This window comes from Athene noctua, chromosome 3 (genome assembly GCF_965140245.1).
Source record: "Athene noctua chromosome 3, bAthNoc1.hap1.1, whole genome shotgun sequence".
NCBI lineage: Eukaryota > Metazoa > Chordata > Aves > Strigiformes > Strigidae > Athene > Athene noctua.
This window is the reverse complement of record NC_134039.1, coordinates 11,968,866-11,989,772: the sequence shown is the minus strand read 5'-3', so window position 1 is coordinate 11,989,772 and position 20,907 is coordinate 11,968,866. Positions and strand designations below refer to the sequence as shown.

Here is a 20,907-nt window from a genome sequence, read left to right as displayed (position 1 = left end):
TTTGATAGTCAATAACTTTCATCTAATTCCTAGCAACATTTATCCATGACCAGTTTATACTTATTTGATATTTTAGTAATGTAGGCCTTTATATTAAATAGATATTTTTCCCTCCCTGATGATTACTCCCAGTACATTTATATACAGCAAGCATGTCTCCTCCCTTTGGTCTGCTAAAATGAACCTTTGGTTTGCTAAAATGAACTCTCCTAATTACTACTTGTAAGACAGGCCTTCTGTTCCCTGAGGATCCTTGTAACCCTTTTCTCCACTCATTCCATTTTTAATTAATTCCTTTTGAATGTGGCTCATCAGATTTCTATTCAGCATTCCAGAGAAAACATATCCTAGATATTCTACATTTGTAGTTTCCATCATACCTGTTGTTCATCATTATCCTGTGGTTGATGTTTCCATCCAGGTTTTTCTCTTCTCTGTTATTTTCAAACAATAATCTACTACTGCAAAAATTCTTGGAGTTAACATAGTCCTTCTAAGGGCATGAAGCTTTGCTTTCAACTAAAGACTCTCCTCTTTTACAGTTCTTCAGGTTCTTTAGGTCATCCAGTTCTTCTGATATGACAATCTCAATCTGTTTGCCTGCTGAGGAAAGAATGTCTTTCAACCCAGAATCGTGAATGTACTTCATTAAAGTCTGTCTGCTTTTTGTGCCAAAGTCAGTCCTCAAAACATGGAATAAGATTTGTCCCAAGACTGACCCTTGAGAAATCTATGGGTTTCCTCCTTTCATGCTTGTATTTTTTTCTTTCAACTCAGTCCATATTAATTTCCCTACAGCTTGCATGTTTACTGTCTCTCAATTTTTATCCCAATCTCCATCCTTCTGGGTGTGATGACTGTTCACCTGCCACCAGACCCGAATGTGTTACTGAAGTCTTTGTACATCTTCCGCTGTTCCCTCACCTAGTGAATGTGTTACCTTACCAAAGAAAGATAACATGTAGTGTATCCCATTTTGCATTCCTCTGACCCTCTTTCCTTTAGTTATTTGCTGTGAAGCAGGGTGCCAGGTTGTTACTGGTGGGCCAGAAGTGGTGCCTGAGGGACTGTTAACTGGCTGCAGCTGCTCCATCCAGCCATGCCACTTATGCAGTGCTGGTGCTTATGACTCAAATGTTAAAAACATATGGCGGGGTTTGTGAGAAAATCTGAGAACTGTGTGTGTTCCATGCACTGGGAAATCTTGCATGCTATTGAGGTCAGGCTTGCAATTGTGTATTTACTTGCTTGGCTTCCCCTCCCTCCTGCCGACTCCTCAGTTACCAGCCTATTAGAATCAGCCATTAACCAGGTTAATGGGGAGAGACAGCAAATACCAGAAAGGATGATGTGCTTTTCTTAATTCCTTCTGGAAAACCTGACTCTTTTAAACTGTAAATGTCTCAAGAAAAGGCTGAAAAGGGTCCAAAACATGTCTTGCTTTTGTAATGCAGGCACACCCAGGCAGAGGAGAATGAGGTAAGGCTGTTCTCCCTAGGACTTCACTGTCAAGTGATCTTTGGGGGTGAAAGGGTAGTGCCCTGCCAAAACTGCCCAGGTGGCTTCAAGCTGGCTGCATGGAGGCTTTTGGGTGGTGAATCAGCTTGACTGAATCATAGTGTGCCATCTGATCCTTTTGGGTGATGTGATCCATTGACATGGTATCTCGATGCAATCTGATCTATCCATCTGACCTGATCCCAGAAGCCTCTGCCTTTCTCTGACCAGGGCAGGTGATGGACAGCAGAAGAAGGAGATGAAAGGCATGGGTAAGAGCAGAGAGAAAGGGAGAGATCATGCAAGAGGTGAAATAACCATCTTTCAGGGAAGGACTTGCATGGTTTCTCCAAATAGTGATGACAGCTCCTTGTTCCAGACAGCAAGGGCTAATACAACACACAGAAATAAACCTGCCCACCTAGTTTTCATTAAAGATCTGAAAAGGTAGAAGGAAAAAAAATTACAAATTGTTTGGTATTTAGTTCAGGTAATTTTTTTTTAATTGTGTAATGAGAACACATTGTCCAAATTTTCATATGCAGATTCAATTAGTGCTCAGTTAATTAGCCTTTACAGATGAGGATTAACTTAATTACATAACACTAACCTCTCTTAATAACTATTAAGGGTAGGAAGGCTGCTTTTAATAAATTTGGAAGGGCTATATGTGTTTTTTAAAATCTGAAATGGCATACACATAAATTAAACCAAATTACACACAGAGGACAGCCATTAAGGGAAACGATCAAAGGAAACAAACTATGTACATGGCTCGGAATCAGGCTGGTTAGAAGTTCATGCTGTTTTCCTTCTCTTGTCCGCTGGCATCCTAGTGTTTTCACTAGGATTATTACTGGAGATGTTGTACAGTCTCGGGTTATTCCTTCAAAGTGGGCTGCAGTCTGATACAAGGTTGCTTTAATTACATATTAACTTGTATTAAAAAAAAAAATCAATTTAGGTACTAAGTTATTAGCAGTTTTTCTCCAGGTGGTCTAAGGGAAAAAAAGACATGTGAAACCCATTGAATACTAAAAATCTGATCCACAAATGTCATTCATTGTCATTATGTAACAGAAATAACTATATAGATCTTAGTCTCTTGGTATGAGGTGTGCACTCAAATAATGATGCTGTGGTTATTAATACCACAGTGAAACAGAGCATCATGTCTGACTACAGGGTGGTGAAGGTGGAGCTTCTATGGGACTAGTGATGGCAGTGGTTTCTTTGGCTTCTGAGTCACAAGTCTGAATCCAGGCTGTCTTGGAAAGTGACTGACATCAGGTAATATGTGATGCTTTTCAGAAAGGGGCAACAAAAGAAGCCTTTTTTCCTTGGCTATTCTTTCATGGGTAATGTTTCCCACTTGCATTTGATTTTGATGGGAACACCACATCCATGTCCACACATCTCAGTAGCGTTTGTGACATTCAGTGCACTACAAAATTCAAGGGCTACCCTCATTGCATTCTGGAATTCACTTTCTTGGAGTCCAAATTTTGAGTCACTGTCAGAAGCATGCGTCTGCTGGATCCCAGCTTTGTGGCCCTCTTCAAACCATTTTGTCTAGTGACCCTTAAGGACTATAGCTAAGTTCATAAACCAAATGATTTGTTTTCTAGCTGCAGCAAGCTGAAATGTTACAAAGCATCCTCTGTGCAGTCTGGGTTACTTTAAGCTTGAGCTTAAGTTTAAAGTCACTTAAGTCTCCGATTACAGCCACAAGATTTGTAGGTATTGAGCAACTATAAGAACAGGTTGGATATGCCTCATGTTAGACACCCCAAAAATTGAAATTCATGGTACTACTGCCTCTTTCTGAAAACTTTGGCTTAATGCCTACACCCATTTTCAGCAAGGAGGGAAGATGACATTGCTGCAGATTTTTTCCTTGCTGTGAGGAACTAGCAAGGTGAATATGCAACAAGGAGAAAATTGTTGAAGGATCAGTCTTGGAGTGGCAGAATCTACTGAAAAAAAGGAAAGGGTATAATTGAGCCAACGGACTCCTTTCTGAAGCCCTTTCACGTATGTGCTGCTCAGGCTGAAGCCTCCAACGTTCAGTATCTCAAGATAGATGGTTGGCAATGACCAGACTTTGCTCTGGCTGATGCAGACCCAGATCTTATTCCCTTCCACAGGGGTTGCACCTGTATCCCTGAGAGCAGGATTTAGCCTTGCGTGGAGTTTGGCCCACAGATGCAGCTGATGATACATGCTCAGAGGAAGGGGAGAGTGCACATTCCCTGTAGGGTGGCAACTGCCAGCCATGTAAACAAAGAAGCCTTCTGGGTGTGCAGCAGTCAGCCCACTTGAGCTGCTGTTTCCATGGTATACCAGATGCTATAAAATATGCTTTCTTCAGGGAAAGAAGCTTTTCCTTCTCCTGCATTATCTTGTTTGATAATGGGCTGTCATCAGGCTGGTACCTCTCTGTAGGGGCCACACACAGCAAGTACCCCCTGCCCTAACCCTTTTCTCAGTTGTTGTTGATGACAATTCATATTCTGCAGCTTCCAAATGAAGAAAAAGCTAAGTGATTTTTCTGACTTGGAACAGCATTACTGACTATGCTTTTATACTTCATTGTTACAAGTGACTGTTTAATGTGCTGCAGTTCCTCCTGATGCACATGGTGCCATCTTGTAATACTGTGCATTGTTTTGCTTTTCAGTTTCCTTCTGTTTTCCTAAAAAATCAGAATATATATGTTTCCGTTTTTCCCTGATTATTCCCTTCCTCACCCCTACATTGCTTCATTATTGCTCCTGTCTTATGGCTGTTTAAGCCACTGGGTATACGTCAGCAGGCACCATATCTAAGTTCACTTCCTCTCCTTGTGTTTACCCACTGGGTGATCTTGGGTCAAAGAGAGGTCTCTGCCCCCATTTTCTTGTAAAACAGTTGCTGTTGGTGGGCAGCTGCTTGGTTGTCTTGTAGGCACTAAGTACAATTGCAATTATAAACCTGGACAAACCTGCAATAATGAGCCTTGGAGCAGATCGACCTCAGCTTGTGTGAATAAGTTACCAAAAGCACTTATGAGGCTTGCTGTGCTTCGAACATGACTCATAGGAGGAGGAGGATGTTTTCGAGGTACTGTCTACTGGGAGCCATGTTCAGGGATGATGTTGCAAAACTGGCAGAGCTACGTGGACATGGCATATCCCCCACGGTGTACTGAGACCATCACAGGTACATTGGCCTTCTGCAGGGTTATTGAGAAGAAACATAAGTGCCTTTATGACCCCAGATTCCTCTTGTTGAAAGGTGTGCCTTGGCTTGAAAGGGATGCACACACGCCCTCTGCCTTGCCTGTGTTCTGGCCACAGCAGCCTTGTGGGGCTCTGCGTGTGCTGGTTGCTTGTCTTTCCCAGGCAGCCCAACGAGACCTGCTCATGAGTGCTCACCATGCCCGTGAAGGGGGTGAGGATAGCAGTGGGTCCAGGGGGTGGATGGCGGAGGCAGGCAGTGGGTGTGTGTGATGGTGCAGGATGCTTTCAGACAATCTCTCCCAGATACTTTTCAATTGCTTCTCTCCCCCCATCCTGCAGGCTTGTACTTCTCGCTTTGGGGAAGAAAAACTGTGTGGTTAATTTTAAGCCAGTGCAACCATTTAGGAGACTTGGAGGTGGAAAACCAGTTATTGGTTAACAGGCCTGATTTGAAATGTGTTCTGCCTGACCCCTCTACTGTAGTGAGCCAGGAGCTGTGGTTCTAAGAAGCCGGCTTTCTGGAAGGCTTTTTCACTGAATCATTTAAAGCCTGGGCTTCTTGTAAATGTTAATATCCTGCTGGCTCGCTGGAATGCAGCTGGTGAATACAGCAAGAGCAATACCTATGTGCGTGCTCACAATCCAAAGCAAAACTTAGCAGGCAAGGTTCAGGCTGTACTTTGGGATGAAGGTTGAGGCTAGGAGGAAAGTGGGAGAGAGGGCAGACCTGCTTCAGCATCGTCTCACAAGACTGTAAGTCCTTCTGCCCCATGCATCTGATACTGTTGTGTTACATGGGGTGCAAAGCGCTGGTGTGCCATGCTGCCCAGTAACCTTGGGCGCTGCCCTGTGCCGTGGTGATGCCTCAGCGTGGCTGTAAATCTGGCGGCTGTCTTTAAGCAGGTTGGAGTCACTCTCCCAGGCAAAGCGGTCAGAGTGCACCAAAAAGCTGAGCCTGCTTTACACAGCCTTAGATGGCCACCTGGAGAATAACGCTGGGGGGAATTTGGCCCCAGGATTTCCCCTTGCATCATCAGGGGAGGGCAGTAGGCCACCTTTGTAATGCTGAAATCATAGGAATTGCAGGCTGAAATCCTGCTACTGCTGAAGTATCACTATAGCAAAATGCAGGTGGGTGTGAATGTGTGTGTACCTTTTCCCCTCCCTCAGCGTCTGCAGATAAAAGCCTTTTTGAGTTAGCTGTATGTATTTGTGGTATCACAAAGGCTTTGTCCACCTTAGTTTCTGTGTGCTAATGGATGGGGCTTTCCTGCTTATCCTAGTAGTAAAGTATTTTTCAGGTGAGAATATATATATTTTTTCAGGCAATCATCTAAACCACCTCTTTCATAATTCTATATTTAGTGGGGTTTCTTACACACCATCCAGTGCTTTAGCTTTTTGTAGGTTAAGGAAAACCTAAAGTTCAGCCCTTAACCTTGGAGACATATTGTCCTGTAGAATAAACACATTGCAAGTCTATAGTGAAAAAAAAAAAGCACAACTCTGTTAAGGAGAAGAAACAACTGAAGGGCTCGATAAGAGCAGGACTGTAGGTGGTGGCAAGTGCATTGCTAATTTGGGTAATAAATTAGCACCCAAGGGTGATAAGTAGGATAACTACTTTGGATTACCAGATTTTCTTTTGCTTAGCATAGTAAAATGCTCCCAAAGCATACACACATTACATGGTTTTGTTTATTTATGTCTGTAGTTAATGTATTTACAATAGTTCATATTGTTGTAGCTAATATTATTCAGTATGTCATAAAAAATAAGAAAGATTAAATAAGAGGCATAAGTATTCTACTTTGTTAGTGAATTTTCTCTGAAGAATGAAGATAGATCACAATAGTCTTTCTTGAATTAATATAAATGCAGATTAATGCAGTCAAATGTGTTATTTTTCCATAGACAAGTTACAAATATGATGCAGTATGATTCCCTAATATCACAGTTTTGTAAAACAGATTTTTTCATATTCACTTTTGGGGATACATTTTGCTCACCTTCTTTCAGATTAATCAATTTGAATTCATTTAGGACACTAACAGTTTAGTGTAGTGGCAGGTATATTTAGATAAATGGATACCAATTTTCATCAATTATGAAAATGAAACAGTAAAAATTCTAAAAGTTTGTTAAAATACATCTGCGTACTCTTCTGAAGAGTGTCCCAGGTGACTGCTTCGTTCTAAACTCCAACTTTGCAAGTTTGTGGTTTTTTTCAATAATGCAACTAAAACCTAAACAAGACAACCTTTCCACATTCCCCGTGTTTCTCTTGTGTTTAGTAAAGTCATATACTTACTCTGTTAATTTCTCTGTCAGTTTTTCCATCCACACACCTATCAGAAAAAATTGAGTCAGGACCTCATAATGAAATTAGTTTAAAAAGATATAATTATGAAACGGTAACATATTTTGGAGTGCAAAACCCTGACAAAAACATACTTCATGTCTCTCCAGGTCTTTTGGGGGGTTGAGAATTTTTTTTTAGTCATCATTTCTAGGCTTTAGTGTCACAGATAGACAATAAGAGAAAGGTGAGTTTATGAGTTAATACTGTGGTTCTCCTGGTTGAAGTTCAAAGCTTTAGTGTGTGTGTGTGTGTTAGCAAGTCTGTATAACAGAGTTTCTGTTAAGTCCTGTTCTAAAATACTTTGTTATTTTTCTTTTATCCAGGGTTTTTGGGAAAACCACACAAAACTCATAACAGAGTATGGACCTGTTTGTGGGTAAGCTTAGCAGTGCCATCAGCTTTCTTCTTTTCTGTCTCTTGCTGTTTGAGTTTGTTGGGCGGGAGAGGAGAAAATTCCAAGATAAGAAGGTCATCAAAACGCAGGGTCTGGTATTTCAGTCTGGGGGACAGAGGTAGAGGTTGTTTGACTACATACAGAAGCTTATTTTAGTTCAGCATTTGGTGTTGGACTTCATTCTTCTCTTTCTAATTTTAATTATGCACATAAAGTTTAGTCTTTTTCAGAACTGTACAAAGCTACCAGCCTTCAATATTCTCTTTTCATCTGCACATTCTTTATACTTATGGTGAATAGTGGAAATAATAATTTATCACCTTGAAAAAAACTTCGTTTATGAAATAGCACGAATTTCGTTCAGCTGTTGCTATCTATAATATTTATGCAAAATTCCTAAACTTAAAATACAATGAAGTACAGATTAGAAATAAGGCATTCCTCTCTATAGCTCAGCTGTGCTATTTTAGCAGTTTATTAGGAGTAAAGAGGGTTTAAGCACTATATCCCTTCATACAAGCCCTTCCACATTTCTGTGAATGTCATTTCTGTTCCAAGAACTACTTTCCAGTTGTCATCATTTAAAGGGGAAATGCAGTTATTTCATGGTAGCAGCTATTGTTGTGGTCAGTTGGTGTTTCTAGCATAACTATTATTTCAATATGTACGTATCAAGCAATATTCAGAAAGTACAGACAGTGTCATTTTTTTTTCCTGTGTTCTGGAAGGGGTTTAAAACACTTGTAAGGGAGCGTGTATGAACGTGTCTGTGCATATTTGATCATAAATAATATAAATATGCTTTGTATGCTCTTTCAGCAAAAAAGCTCTATCAGAAAGAAGTCAGGCTCAGCCATATGAAGCATTTGATGCTTCAGTCACGGCCGCCTTGTGGCATTTATGCTCAGCCCTAAGGACAAAGTGCTGCAAGAAACGATGGAAATAATGAATTCTAAGGGTTAGGTACTTGTCTAAGAGGAAATAATACAGTGTCTTGGCTGGCTAGGAATGGAGAAAGATATTCATTAACACTGTGGCAATTTGTATGTTGTGTAACAAATGGAAAATGACTGAGGCTTATTATGTCCATGACCTTTGGTGTGATGCCCTTAAATGACAATAATGTAAGAACACTGGCATTCATTCCTCAGTGTATTTCCTTACTTATTAATATCATGCCTATTTTTTTCTAAGCGGAATTAGAGACAAGTTGCTATTTAGTCATCTGTCTGCTCCCTCGGCCAGGCAGAGGCTATGTCATTGGAGAAAGAGATGTATAATTACAGTGTGTGAGCAGATAGATAGAAAGTTTCATTTTTCCAATCTACCCAGAGCTATCAGGGAATGAAACCTCTGTGAGACTTGCATGTGCTCCAAAGCTGGATGATGGTGGTAGTGGTCATCTAGGACAGTTCTGCCTCTTCAGGATCCTGTAGGTAGGAGTGAGCAGACTGAGCATAACTACGTCCCATTTACTGAATGCATGAAAAACTCCATTTGTGAGGATCTAGGAGGCTGGCAGAGAAAAAATGCTGCTTTTTGATATTTCCTATGAAAACAAAGATGGACTCAAACACCGCTGTGCTTGAGGTAAGCTTTATTTGTCATTGAAGGAAGATGTTTAAAAACCTGGCTTGCGAGCTGCTTTTCAATAGGTGTGGTATGTGTTGGGGGGGTATTTATCATGGTCCTGTCAACTAAAGAAATTCCTTCTCCTTCCCTATACATCTTCTGTGTGATTCTTTCTATGGTTCTTTGAAATAGGCAATAAATGGTAGGTGTGTTTATATGTATGGTCCCAGCAAAGTATTGGATCTGGCAGTTGGAAGATGTGGCATTTTGCTTTTTCCAGATTGAAAACTGCTTTCCAATAAGCATAAAGAGCAATGATCTTTATTTCTACAGTGGTGAAGTGAGCTGAATACAAATCTTTGGAGCTGAAGCCTTTTTTTCTTTCTAAGGTCACTTGAATAGTCTGAATGATACCATCACAACTGTTTTCTTTTGTGTGTGAATTGGTTTCCTTGACAACAGGATGTCAAATCAACTTTTCAGCTTTAATCAAGTCAAAACAATATATCCCTTCCATTCCAAAAGGCCTCAAGTCGTAGAGAATTATTTCAAGTAAGGCTTTTGTAGGTCACAAAAGCATTTTTTTTTTCTAAACTCCTATGTGTGAATCCAAAGGAGAGGTGATGGTATTACTCTTTTATAGAGAGAGACAATGCAAATAGTCTTCAGTTGTGAGGTGTGTGCTGTAAAGACTGTTTTCATACAGAGATGGCCCAGGATGAGGCCTAAGCAGAAACAAACAGCCCTGGTTTGGTGCAAAAGCAGAGTTGGAGCATTTCTGTTCATCAAGGGAATCCAAACCGCTGACGTGACTTTTGAAGGGATCCTGCCACAGAGTGTTAGTCTTTGATTCAGCTATACTTTGGAGTACCTTCTATAGAAATACCTCCTCTAAAATACGTGTGCTGGTTCTCTATAACAAAAATAAAAAGTGAAAAATATCCTATCTGGAAAGCAGTGTACTGATACATGCTAAGATTTGACTTGAATGTTCTCCTTTTATGGTAGGAGATTGCAGGAAAGTAGTCCTAGTTTCTGTGGAAATTAGAGACTTATGTCACTTATTTTTTGGATGAACTTTGATGTTTTGATACTTTATTTTCACCCCCAGCATATCCAATTGTTCCATTTCAGTTGTAGGTTATGGCTACTGATTGGAAATAGGTGGTAAGAGCAGACAGAGAAACAAAGAGCTTCTGGGTTGAAGAGGAGAAATAGAGTATACTTTATGGAATCAGAAAAGCAACTGCTACAATGTGAGCAGAGCTGTAGAGGCAGTTATTTTACTTTATATACACACTTGATATGTATTTGACCACTGTACTGTGATTGCATCATTATGACTTTACAGCACTGTGAGCATGTATGGCTGGTTTGGAGTTGGAAAATAGTGCCAAAATAAGTAATATATTCTTGTCCCAACAACACACTACCAGTGAAGGAACAGAAAATATGAATACAATACAGCCCCAAGCAGACAGATGATTGCCTCTGGGATGAATGAACCTATTCTACCTTTGACTGTAGCAATGCATTTGGATGTGGGGAAGAGTGTAAGAGTTCATAACATAGATCTCACTGTGTATAATCAAAGTATAAGAACAGAAGATTAAAATTCAGTGCAATCTGTAGGGTGACACTCTTTCTTCACGTCATTTTGCGTCTGAAACAGCTTGCAGCAGGTCAAACCCTGTTCTTACTCTTCCTTCACTTGAACTCTCAACTTCAACCTTCTCTGATTAAGTCTGAACAACTATGTAGTAGAGTAAGTGCTAAAGAGGGCAAGAGCAAAGTAAGGCAGAGTCAAAGAGATGGGTCTAGGAGTAGCAAGAGGATGGTGCTTGGATTAAAGCAGAAGATGATCGGGGTGTTTGAGCTCAGGGTTGTCAGGCTGTGAACTGGCAAAGGGAGGCAACAAGCTCAAAACCCGATTTTGTAATGAGGGAAGGAATTAATGAGAACATTTCTAACAAGATCCAGTTGTAAACCATTCTCAGTCCCTAATAGAACACCAGTGGAAAACCGCATCTACCGATGCTGAGCCTCTGCTGGACTCCAGCATAAGCCTATCAGGATCAGCACAGTACCACAGAAAGCATGTCAAGGTGCATGCAGGTACTCCCGAAGAATCTTGTGAAAACACAGATGTGAATGGAGCTCCATTTCCATAGAAAGTGTCTTGTTTTGTAGTGGGGTTACTTCAACGCATTTTTAAGTAATACACAGAAAGTAACTTAAAATGGGAGAGGCAATTCTTGTTACAGGGTCTATGGGATTACTCAGCGTTTGATTTGTGGGTGGTGTTTGGTTTATTTTCATTAAAAACTTGGTAATATTCCTTAAATGATATCCTTGTAAGTCATTACTGGAACCAAGATCAAGCCTGGTCTCTTAAATGATTGGGTGGTTTGAAGGATTAGGATAGATCATGGATCCAGTCACTAACTTGAAATGTGTCCAGGGGTGAGTTGTGATTGTTAAGTTACGCTGGCAGCTGACAGCTTTTCAGAAGTCTACACAGCCCAAGTTGGTTCTGTCTTAATGCTTGACTTCTCCTCGCTCAGAAAAATGTCACTGCAGATGGCACTAGTTAGTATTTCTGCAGATGAGTCCATAATCAAGCAGTTACAGACAAGAAACTGGCTTTTCTTGCTGCTGCTCCTGGCCTCTGTGTCAGGGCTGAGGTGCACTGATTAGTCACTGTGGAGATTTGGGGCTTTTCCCTTTTTGGAAAGAAAAGGGATATGTGTTTCTGGGATTTGGGTATCTGGATTTTTTTCTCAAAGACTTATCCTTCCTTCTGCTCCCCTCAAACACCTTTGAGGCAAACTTAAGGTGCATAGGGGCAGGGTCTCCTGCAGGGAACAGCTGATGTCTTCATCATGCAGTTATTTTACTTGAAGAAATAGTGTCTTTATTGCCATTTTAATTTCACAAACTTTCTTTTAGCCTCACTGTTTCTAGCCTTATTCTGTTTCATGTGGAAAGAGTAATCCCAGGACAGGTATTCTCATCTTTGTCTCTGAAGGCTCCTGTAAAGAAATAATTTAGTTTTATGAAACAGTTTTATCCTTTTGCACTGGGGGTCTAATGGACTTAACTACCTCTCCTGTGGTCCTTCCTTTATTTTGATATTTTAAACAATTTACTTTTCGTATTTCAGCTAGAGAAAATCATACCTGGGCAAGCATAGGGGAGAGAGAAGAAAAACAGTCTTCCTATTACTGATCTATACCTCTTCATAATCCTGTTTCACATTTAACCTGATAAAGATTTTTGGTAGCCTCACTTGCCTGGATTTTTGCTTTCTTAAAGAGCGATATACTTTGTTGGCCAGAGTTGTCTTTCATATTCCATCAAGATTTTTTTTCTTCTGTGTTTCTTCATTTATGTGTTGTGATAAAATCCTTTGACTCTATAGGATTGTTGATCAGCCCTAGAATTGCTGTTGTGAATTAGTTATCTCTTTTCCTTTAAATACCTGAAAACTGTGGATACAGTACAGCAGAACCATTAAACATGTGCCTAACTTTGAGCACATGAGTAATCCCATTAAAGTCAATGGTATTACTCAACATGCTTCAAGTTAGACAGAAGTTTATCTACCTTGCTGAATCAGGGCCATAAAAGAAACAATTGCATTTGTGACTGAAAAATATTTTTACTGCTGTTGGTACACATAAACACTTAGGTTTATTGTAGCTGAAAGAAGTTAATGGGGAGAAAAATATTTTTTCCCCTTCCCCACCTTCTCTTTTGACAGCACATCTCATGTAGACAATTTTATTGCTCCACTGTGTAATGTGCTAGCTATTCTCTCTGAAATGGAAAGGATTATCTCAAAAAATGACTGAACAATAGGAGAATAATCTTAACATTCTTAAATTAAACTTTCAGACCCCTTCTTTCTTTCTTTTTTTCTTTTATTTTTTTTTAATTAACGCTTTTAGAATTTTTAGTAGTAATGTATTTTTTAAAAGTTGTCTTTTAAAGAAGAACCGAAACCCAACAAAATTCCTGGCAGAAATGTAGTGTCATGGTACAACGCTACATCTCCATCTGAATCCCCACAGTTAACCTTAATTAGGTATTGGTTATAGTTGGTTCCAAATCAAGCTGCTGGAGCAAGTCCTGTAAGTTACTTAAGGGTATCATTACCAGTTTCCCCTCTTCTCTCTAGAGCTAACTGGTCTTAAAAGTATAGCCTTTTATAGGACTGATGCCTAAAGATTTACACAAAAGGTGGCATACCACAACGTTTTGAGAATTGGAGTCTAGTTGTTATGTTGTAATCGTTTTTGTGGGCTCCTTGATCATTATGGAGTATTTTACGTTCTATGTATGGAGACCTGTGGGATGCAGTTTATAGACAGAATTTATAGTAAATTAGTTGACTAGTTTAATTCTGGCATATACTTAGGTCTCTGGAACATTGCAACTGATGTTTAGTGTACTGGTAATGTTGAAAGTATTCATTAATGAGTTCTTCTTAGCCATGGACAAATGTTAAGTGTGGACTACAACCTCCCATGAGAACCATGCAACTTGAGTTTGTCTACTCTGTGATGGATGTTGATTTGTTACTGTAGCCTCTTGCTGTCCCAGTCAGGTTCAGGGACGCTTGTGTTCTAGGTATTCAAAAACGGAGATTTATAAGGCCCACCAAAATGTCAGTCCCAGCCCTCAGCACAGGCAAAGCCATTTGGATGGAAATGTTTGATGCAAGTGTTAAACTCTTCTGTGCAGAAAGCTCTCTGTCCCTTCTCTGAGACTCCAGATGTTGCCCTGAGGTGGCTGAGTTGCAGGCATGTGCTCACTGCTGTACTCTTTCCAAGTTTCTTTCCTCCATCCATGACTGCTCCATGACTCTACTGCAGCTGTTCAAGCCAACATAAGTCAAAGACCTGATGTAATCTTTTACACCTCTAGAAAGTGAGTGTGAAATCCAACCAAATGAGACAGACAACATTTTATATGCTCTTGTCAAGGCAGCAAAGGACAGTGCTTGTCACCTCCGCCATGTACCTGATGCTCATTTCTGTACTCAGGCATGGGCCAACTGCTGTGGTCGTAGCTTCAGAAAATTAGTGTTTGTGTAGAGGGAAATCCCCTGGTTGGTACAGCTCCGCTGAGATGGCGTTGGCCAGATGCAGAAAGGCTCTGTGAGGTTGGCCAAAACTGTGTCAGCTCCTAAGATTGACGATGGAAGCAGAGAGCATGCCTTTGTACCATATCTTAGCATTTGAGGAACCTGATTAAATCTTGATCTGCTTTTGCATGTGCAGGTTGCAGCTTTGGCTAGAAGGAGGTTTCACTTCCATTTGGTCCTGGGGAGGTGTTTCTTCATTCCTCTGTTTCTTTGCATGTTGGTAGTGCAGCACTTAGATGTTAAAGCATAGTCCTTGTGAGCTCCAGGTTAAGATTGTTTGAAAACTGAAGTTTCTTTTGAAAACATGCTGCCTGAGGAGTGTTTTACACCTGATATACAGCACAAGTGATCCTTGATCTGTACTGCCTGCTTCTTAGTTAATTAGTGCTTAAAATCATCATTTTAAAGGGCTTGGAATGGGACTGCTAAACAAATTGCCTCTTCTTATCACATAACACCATCATGATCAGCACCTGCGTACCAGACTGTCACCTTTCAGGGCACAAGGAGGAAATATTCTGAGTGAATCCCACAGTTATAAAAACTAATTTCGTAGTCTTAATTTCACCTTTATCTACACTCCTCACCATCTACCAGACCCTGCCTTTGTTAATGTTCTTAACAGTCTGTAAAGTCCACCTTGTAATTTTTTATCCCTTTCCACCATTTGGGAAAAAGCAGGTTGAGGGCTTTCAAAAATCTGAGACATAATTTCAGTATACCAATCCTTCTAGAAAGTATTGGAAAACAGTTGTATTATAGATTTTGTTGTGCATATTAAATGCTTTTATTAGAATTTCCTACAGCACCCAGAAGTATTGATGCACACTTGAAGTGGGCACATACAATACATAATGTCCAGTAGCTATTAATGGTCTCTGGTTTCACCCACTGTGTATCTGATAATGAACTGGTATTCCCAGTGCCATGCACGGAAATTTTTTAATGAAGTTCCTGAATCATTTCCCCCTGCTGTACACGGAGGGAGGAAAATGCATTGTCCCTCCCAATGTGTCCCCTTTCCTTTCTTGGCAGCCTTTAAAGCAGATCAACTTTAATGCTGTGACGCAGGAACAGTTCCTGCCCTCCTTGGTTGCTGAACATTTCCCAGGAGAGTCAGGTTACTGCCTCTCCAGGTGACTCCCTACTGCCAGTTTACCCTTCACGGTGGCAGCCCAAAGAAATCCAAAGGCAGCTTGTGTCTGCTTTCTTGTGTGCCATAAGAAACATCAAGCAGAAGGGATTTGCCTTCCCCACATATCCCTCACTGGGGGCTGGAAAGGAAGGATGCAGAGAGGAAACAGCAAATCAGGAGCCCGTTGCAGGTCCCCATTCCCTGCAAGCCCCAACGCAGGCTGGAGCATCCTTGGCTCTGTTCCCTCCTCGCAGCCACCTGAGAGGAGCTCTGGGATGCAGATGCTTCTTAGACCCCCGTCACCATGCTGGGGAGTCCCTCAGGCAAGACTCTGTGGGGCCTCTGCCCCTTAGGACACCAAAACCTTGCACAGGAATGGATTGGGGATGTCTCTTCTTTAGTTTCTTAGAAATAGTCGTATTTTTCTCTTTGAGGATGACCACACTTCGACAGGTATCTACAGAGATGCTACTCATCAATTGCTGCCCATTGTCCTTCAGTGGTGCCACCATTTTGTTGGCTCTGGTGTTGGTTCTGTTTTTCTTTTTACCTTGCCAACCTTGTCATGTGGGCTTTGTATTCATACTTTAATTCTGCTGTGATTTTTTTTCCCCTCTAAATATTTGCTCTTGCTTTGTTTTCTTTCTCTTGCTTCTCTCCATCCTCTTCAGCCCTATGCTATCTTTCCTCCACGTTCTAATTTTTATTTCTCCCTGTTTTTCTTACCCATGTTGCGCTGAAAACAGTAACATGACCTGACAATTTTTACGTCATTCTAAGGTTTTTATGTACTTCCATAAATCTCTTCATTACTTTTTTATTGTTTTGTCATATATAGGTTTTAGTTTTTCCTCTACCTTATTAGTCTGGGGATCAATTTTAGTCTACTATGTTTTATTAGTAGTAAAGGGAAACAAAATATCTCCTTCTTCTTTGTTGGTTTGGCACCATCTTCAAATTACCCTTTTTCTCTGTTTGACTACTTCTCTTCTTTCCCTGGAGAGTTTGCTTTATGTCAGACCTTCTGCTGGTAGTGAACTGGGTATGATTTCATCAGGCAATAGGCAGAAGTATACCCCACTGCAGAGGAAGAAGTTGTTGTCAGCTGTTATTCTATTTATTTTTTTTTTCTAGCTTGGGGAGCATGGAATGAGCTGAGCCACCATTACCCTGGGGATTGTGAATCTTTCCTTCCTTCCATTAAATTTGGTGGCTAAACTTGAGGGCTTGTCTCGAAGGAGGATTTATTTTAGTCATAGTGATAAAATTGTACTGGTATAATTAAACAGCTATGGTAATGTCAGAAAACCTCCCATGCACAGACACGGCAGTTCTGGAATGACAAACTACATCAGGCAAAAAACTGACCATCTCCCCCAGCAATTATTGTACCTATAGGGGTGTGCTCCCATAGGAGTTTTTTCTAGTCTAATTTTATTCACATTCAGATCATGTCTTGTCCCAGAATCTCCTCTCTTCCCCCATGTAAACAAGCCTGAAAATAGTGGTCTGGACCTTCAAGCTGTTGTTTACTTCAGTGTAGCTCCACTAAATGCATAAAGCTGTGACTATCTGAGGATCTTGACCCAATGTTTTTAGGTGTCTCTCATGTTATATAACTTCGATTTTTGGATGATGGTACCTATTGAATAAAGTTGGGTTTTGTACAGCAAATTTTAAGACATATCCAGACATCTTAAAGTAGTTTACAGAAAAAGGAGTGAGTTGGGAGCAATGTTCAGACTCTGTAAGGGCTAGCAGTAGACATTTTATCACTCAGCAATAATCCAAGCTTTTCTGTCAATGTTGGAATCTATTTTATTGAAAAAGGATCTTGGCAAGGACACTGGGAATTGCCGCAGAGTCTTTCAAAGTGACATTATGAGAAGATCTCGGTTCTTTGGGACCTTTTATCACACAGAACATCTTCTGAAATACTCTGTGTGAAGGGCCAAAGTAAAATGTTATCAAAGCAGCCTAACAATTTTATATGTCCACTGGCTGTCCACTTGGCCCAGTAGGAAATAACCTATGCATGGGACAGGAGAAAGAGAAAGTAGGTCTACAAGTGCAGCACAGAGACAAATGTTAAAATAGGTCAGATGGTAACGTAATGTCACATGGAAAGGCATTAGCTATTAAATATTATTTTCTATTAAAGCAATTTAAATTCAGATTTTTGAGGCGGAGAGGTGTATTGCAAAACGGGAAGATCAATACTCGAAGTACCTGAACTTATTCTTACTACAGACCCATCTTTTGTGTCAGTGGCATTTTATTTGCTTTTGCTGAATAACGCAATTGGATTTTCATCAATACTGAAGAACAGAATCACTGTAGGTGAAACTACCATAATTTTCCTCATGCTCATTTCCTTAGCAAAATAGTTAAACGAATACACAGTTTGTAAGCCCTCAGGTAGACCCTGATACCCCTTTGATACACCACTGTATTTATATGTACTCACAGGACTGCTCTGGGCATTGCGTTCAGCATATTTCCCCATCCCATGCTTCTTTTGAGTTTGCCATTTTGAACATTGGATTTCTGCAGGCAGCTGTTCACATGATTCTCTCCAGCCAGCGCGCCAGAAAATCTGCAGGCTGTCCCTGCCTGCTGGAGGAGCCGGAGCCACGGATGGCACTGAGGTCAGAGGACAAGCGGATGTTGCTGGCAGTGCTAAAGCTGCAATGCAGCCAGCGTTGCATATTTAACTGTAAGATCTCTGCTGGATTAAAAAGGCTCCAGGTGAGGAGAGCATGATCAATAATTACAAATATAAAAAGTGGTGCCTTCTCTTGCTTTCCTACTTTTCTCCCCTTCCTTCTTTGCCTACAGGACACGAAGCATCTGAATCCCCCAGACGATTGCTCATGCATTTGCATTTTCATTTGCTTGGTTTATAGCAAGATTGTTCCAGCTTTTGGGAGGGGCAGCTATCAAAGACGTACAGGCACTGCCATTGTGTTTTATTGTTCCAGTCCATTTTTCCCTGTGAATGCAGGTGGGAGTTTTTCAGTGGGTTGGTTTTGTGTTTTTGCTTTCTCTTTCTTCTAAGCATTTATAACCCTTTTATTGTCAGTCTTCAATCATTTTTGCTAGATCAATATATTTACTTCAGTGATAGTTCATCCTACAGTAGTGCTTGTTGGGTTTTTTTGCTTTGTTTATAGAGGTTATGAATAGATTGAGTGGGTTGTATCTTTGCTATACCTCTGTCATTGCGTGAGGATCAAGTCGCTTGATCTTGCCTCATACCTGTGTATTTAGAAGGAAAATGAAGTACTTAGATTGGTCTGCTTACAAATCTACTTGTTTTCCCTTTTTTCTAGGTAGAATCTGAGCAATTAAAAATGCAATGTTTGGTTCAGAAATGTTCTCAGAAATCCTAAGTATGACTGCTGGATGTTTCATGTATGCTCAACCATTTGGAGGGAAGGGCTCTAGGAAACCTCGAGCAGACTCCAGAGATCAGAGGATTTGGGGAGTAACACAGCAAAGTGGTGTTGGACGATAATGTTTACTGGGATGACTCAGAAATGAGGCAGGTCCGTGGGAGTCCTGAGGTCTTTAGCCAAGCAGCTGTGCCTGAGCCAAAGAGGAGAAATTCTTGAGTCAACATCGCTCGTGTCCTGCACCACCAGATGTGGGCCTGGGACAGCTGTTTAATGCAGCTGTGAAGAGAGCTCAAACATATGCAGTGTGCGTGTGGGAATCGGGTGCCAGCGTCGGTGTGATACGTTGTGCCCTGGCTGGCTGTCAGAAGAAGGAGGTGGATGAACAAGACCTGCTGTTCCACAGTGAAACGTCCGTGGAAGAGGAGAGGGCTAAATGTACTCTTCCATCCTCAGCAATATGGGTAGTTTTAGGATATGGAGACATATACACCATTGATTATACAGTTGCTCCCTTCTCCCCCACCAAAAACAGGAGCAGCAAAAGAAGCATGTTTGTTACAACTGATAAGACACACAAGGCAATAAATGGAAAATAGGTCAACCAGGTAGTGCTCTTACTAATATTACTGTTTGAAACACGATCTGTGTTTTATGTCTGTGCATTGTATTGGGAAAAATCCCTGAATATGCATGGATCTCAGTGAGGTTTAATAATTTAAACCAGGTGAGTATATTAGCTGTTTGTAGGATGTTATCCCCATAATGCCTTACCAGATTCAAATACATCCTGTTTTTCAATACATCCATTTTTAGGCTGAAATAATTTTCCATGTTATGAAAGTTGTGACTCAACTACTTCTCAGCAGTGTGTTGTCCATTTGTAACAGCAGATTTTCCTGGAAGTCATTACTTTGGAGTGCCTTTGTCAGCTGTACACATCACTCCTGCTCCTCTTGTCCTTTGTAGCGCAGATTTGCCCGTTGTTGTTAGCAAGGATATTACCACTGATGCACAAACTATCAGGTTTTTCCATTCTTTTCTTTCCTTTCTATCTCTGTTGAATTGCAGTTTCCTTTGTCTTCTGCATGGTGCACTAAAAGAGGTTAGGAAATTTATCAGTTATTTTTAATGGGTTTTTAAAGTCTGGAACAACACAGATTGAATTGATTCAGGAAAATTTCCTGGAGCTGCAGTGTTTTTTACTATTAAAAATATTTTTATCATTGCAATTTTTCTGTAAGAAAATACATCTATTTTTTCTTTCTAGTCCTATAACAAAACCCTGCTTTCTAACGTTTCCACATGGTCAGGTATTAGCCATTTCCCAAGATAATTTAGTTTGGTCATGTGTACAGCTAGCATTTTTATTGTAAAGAATTCTGCTAGTGGTTTCATGATAAATGCATAAAGCATTGGGAAATTACTTTTATTTGGCTTAGTGTGCATTTAATAATGCATTAACAAAATTAAATGATTTTGTGTGTATGTGTGTAGATCTTAAGAATATATAGAATAAGTACATGCTATCATAGGTATGCAAGGATTTTAAAAAATGAATCTTTCCTGTGTGCACTTTGTATGCTGTAGCATAAAAAAGTACATTCCCAGGAGCTCAGTAGGTGGTTACTATCCTTTTTCTTCTTTGTTTCGACATTTTTTTTAAAGGCAGATCAGGAAAGAAAAGCAAGTCCCAGTGACTGTCCCCCTTGTGGCCACTCTGGCAGACCTTTACTTGTCTGAGTAAGGCTGTCCAATGTTGGCTGGGATCTTGCATGCAAACCAGATGAATGGGTTGCCCATTCCTTGCCACTTATGAAACCCTGCTTTCATTGGCTTAAACTTAAGATATCTTCAGGCTGGTAGCCATGACCAAGTCAAAGTGTCTTGTTTCTTACTCAACAAAACAGCGTATGCATGTGTAGTTATGAAAATCTCATTTTGGCTTATTCATTTCATCTTGTTATGTTTATGATGCAAAAAATCAGTATATTGAGTCCTATCTATGAAGAATTAATATTTTCTAATATTAAGACAGCATGTGTCTGCATTAACATAGAGCAAAGGAACAAAAAGAGACGGTGTGCAATATATTGTAACTCTCTCATTGATTTAAGATCAAAATGCCAGTAAGAAGGAGTAGACTGAAAGAAAATTATGTATATGTTTATTTTTAACACAT

At 40.4% G+C, this 20,907-nt stretch overlaps 1 protein-coding gene across 1 annotated transcript in view; it reads left to right on the top strand.

Moving 5' to 3' along the window:
• The window catches only part of TBXAS1 (thromboxane A synthase 1), a 227,669-nt gene that overhangs the window by 72,455 nt on the left and 134,307 nt on the right, over positions 1-20,907 (top strand). Inside the window, exon 3 of the mRNA XM_074901261.1 lies at positions 7,404-7,456. Within this exon, the coding sequence (XP_074757362.1) occupies positions 7,404-7,456 (53 nt within the window). The remainder of the gene's footprint in view (positions 1-7,403; positions 7,457-20,907) is intronic.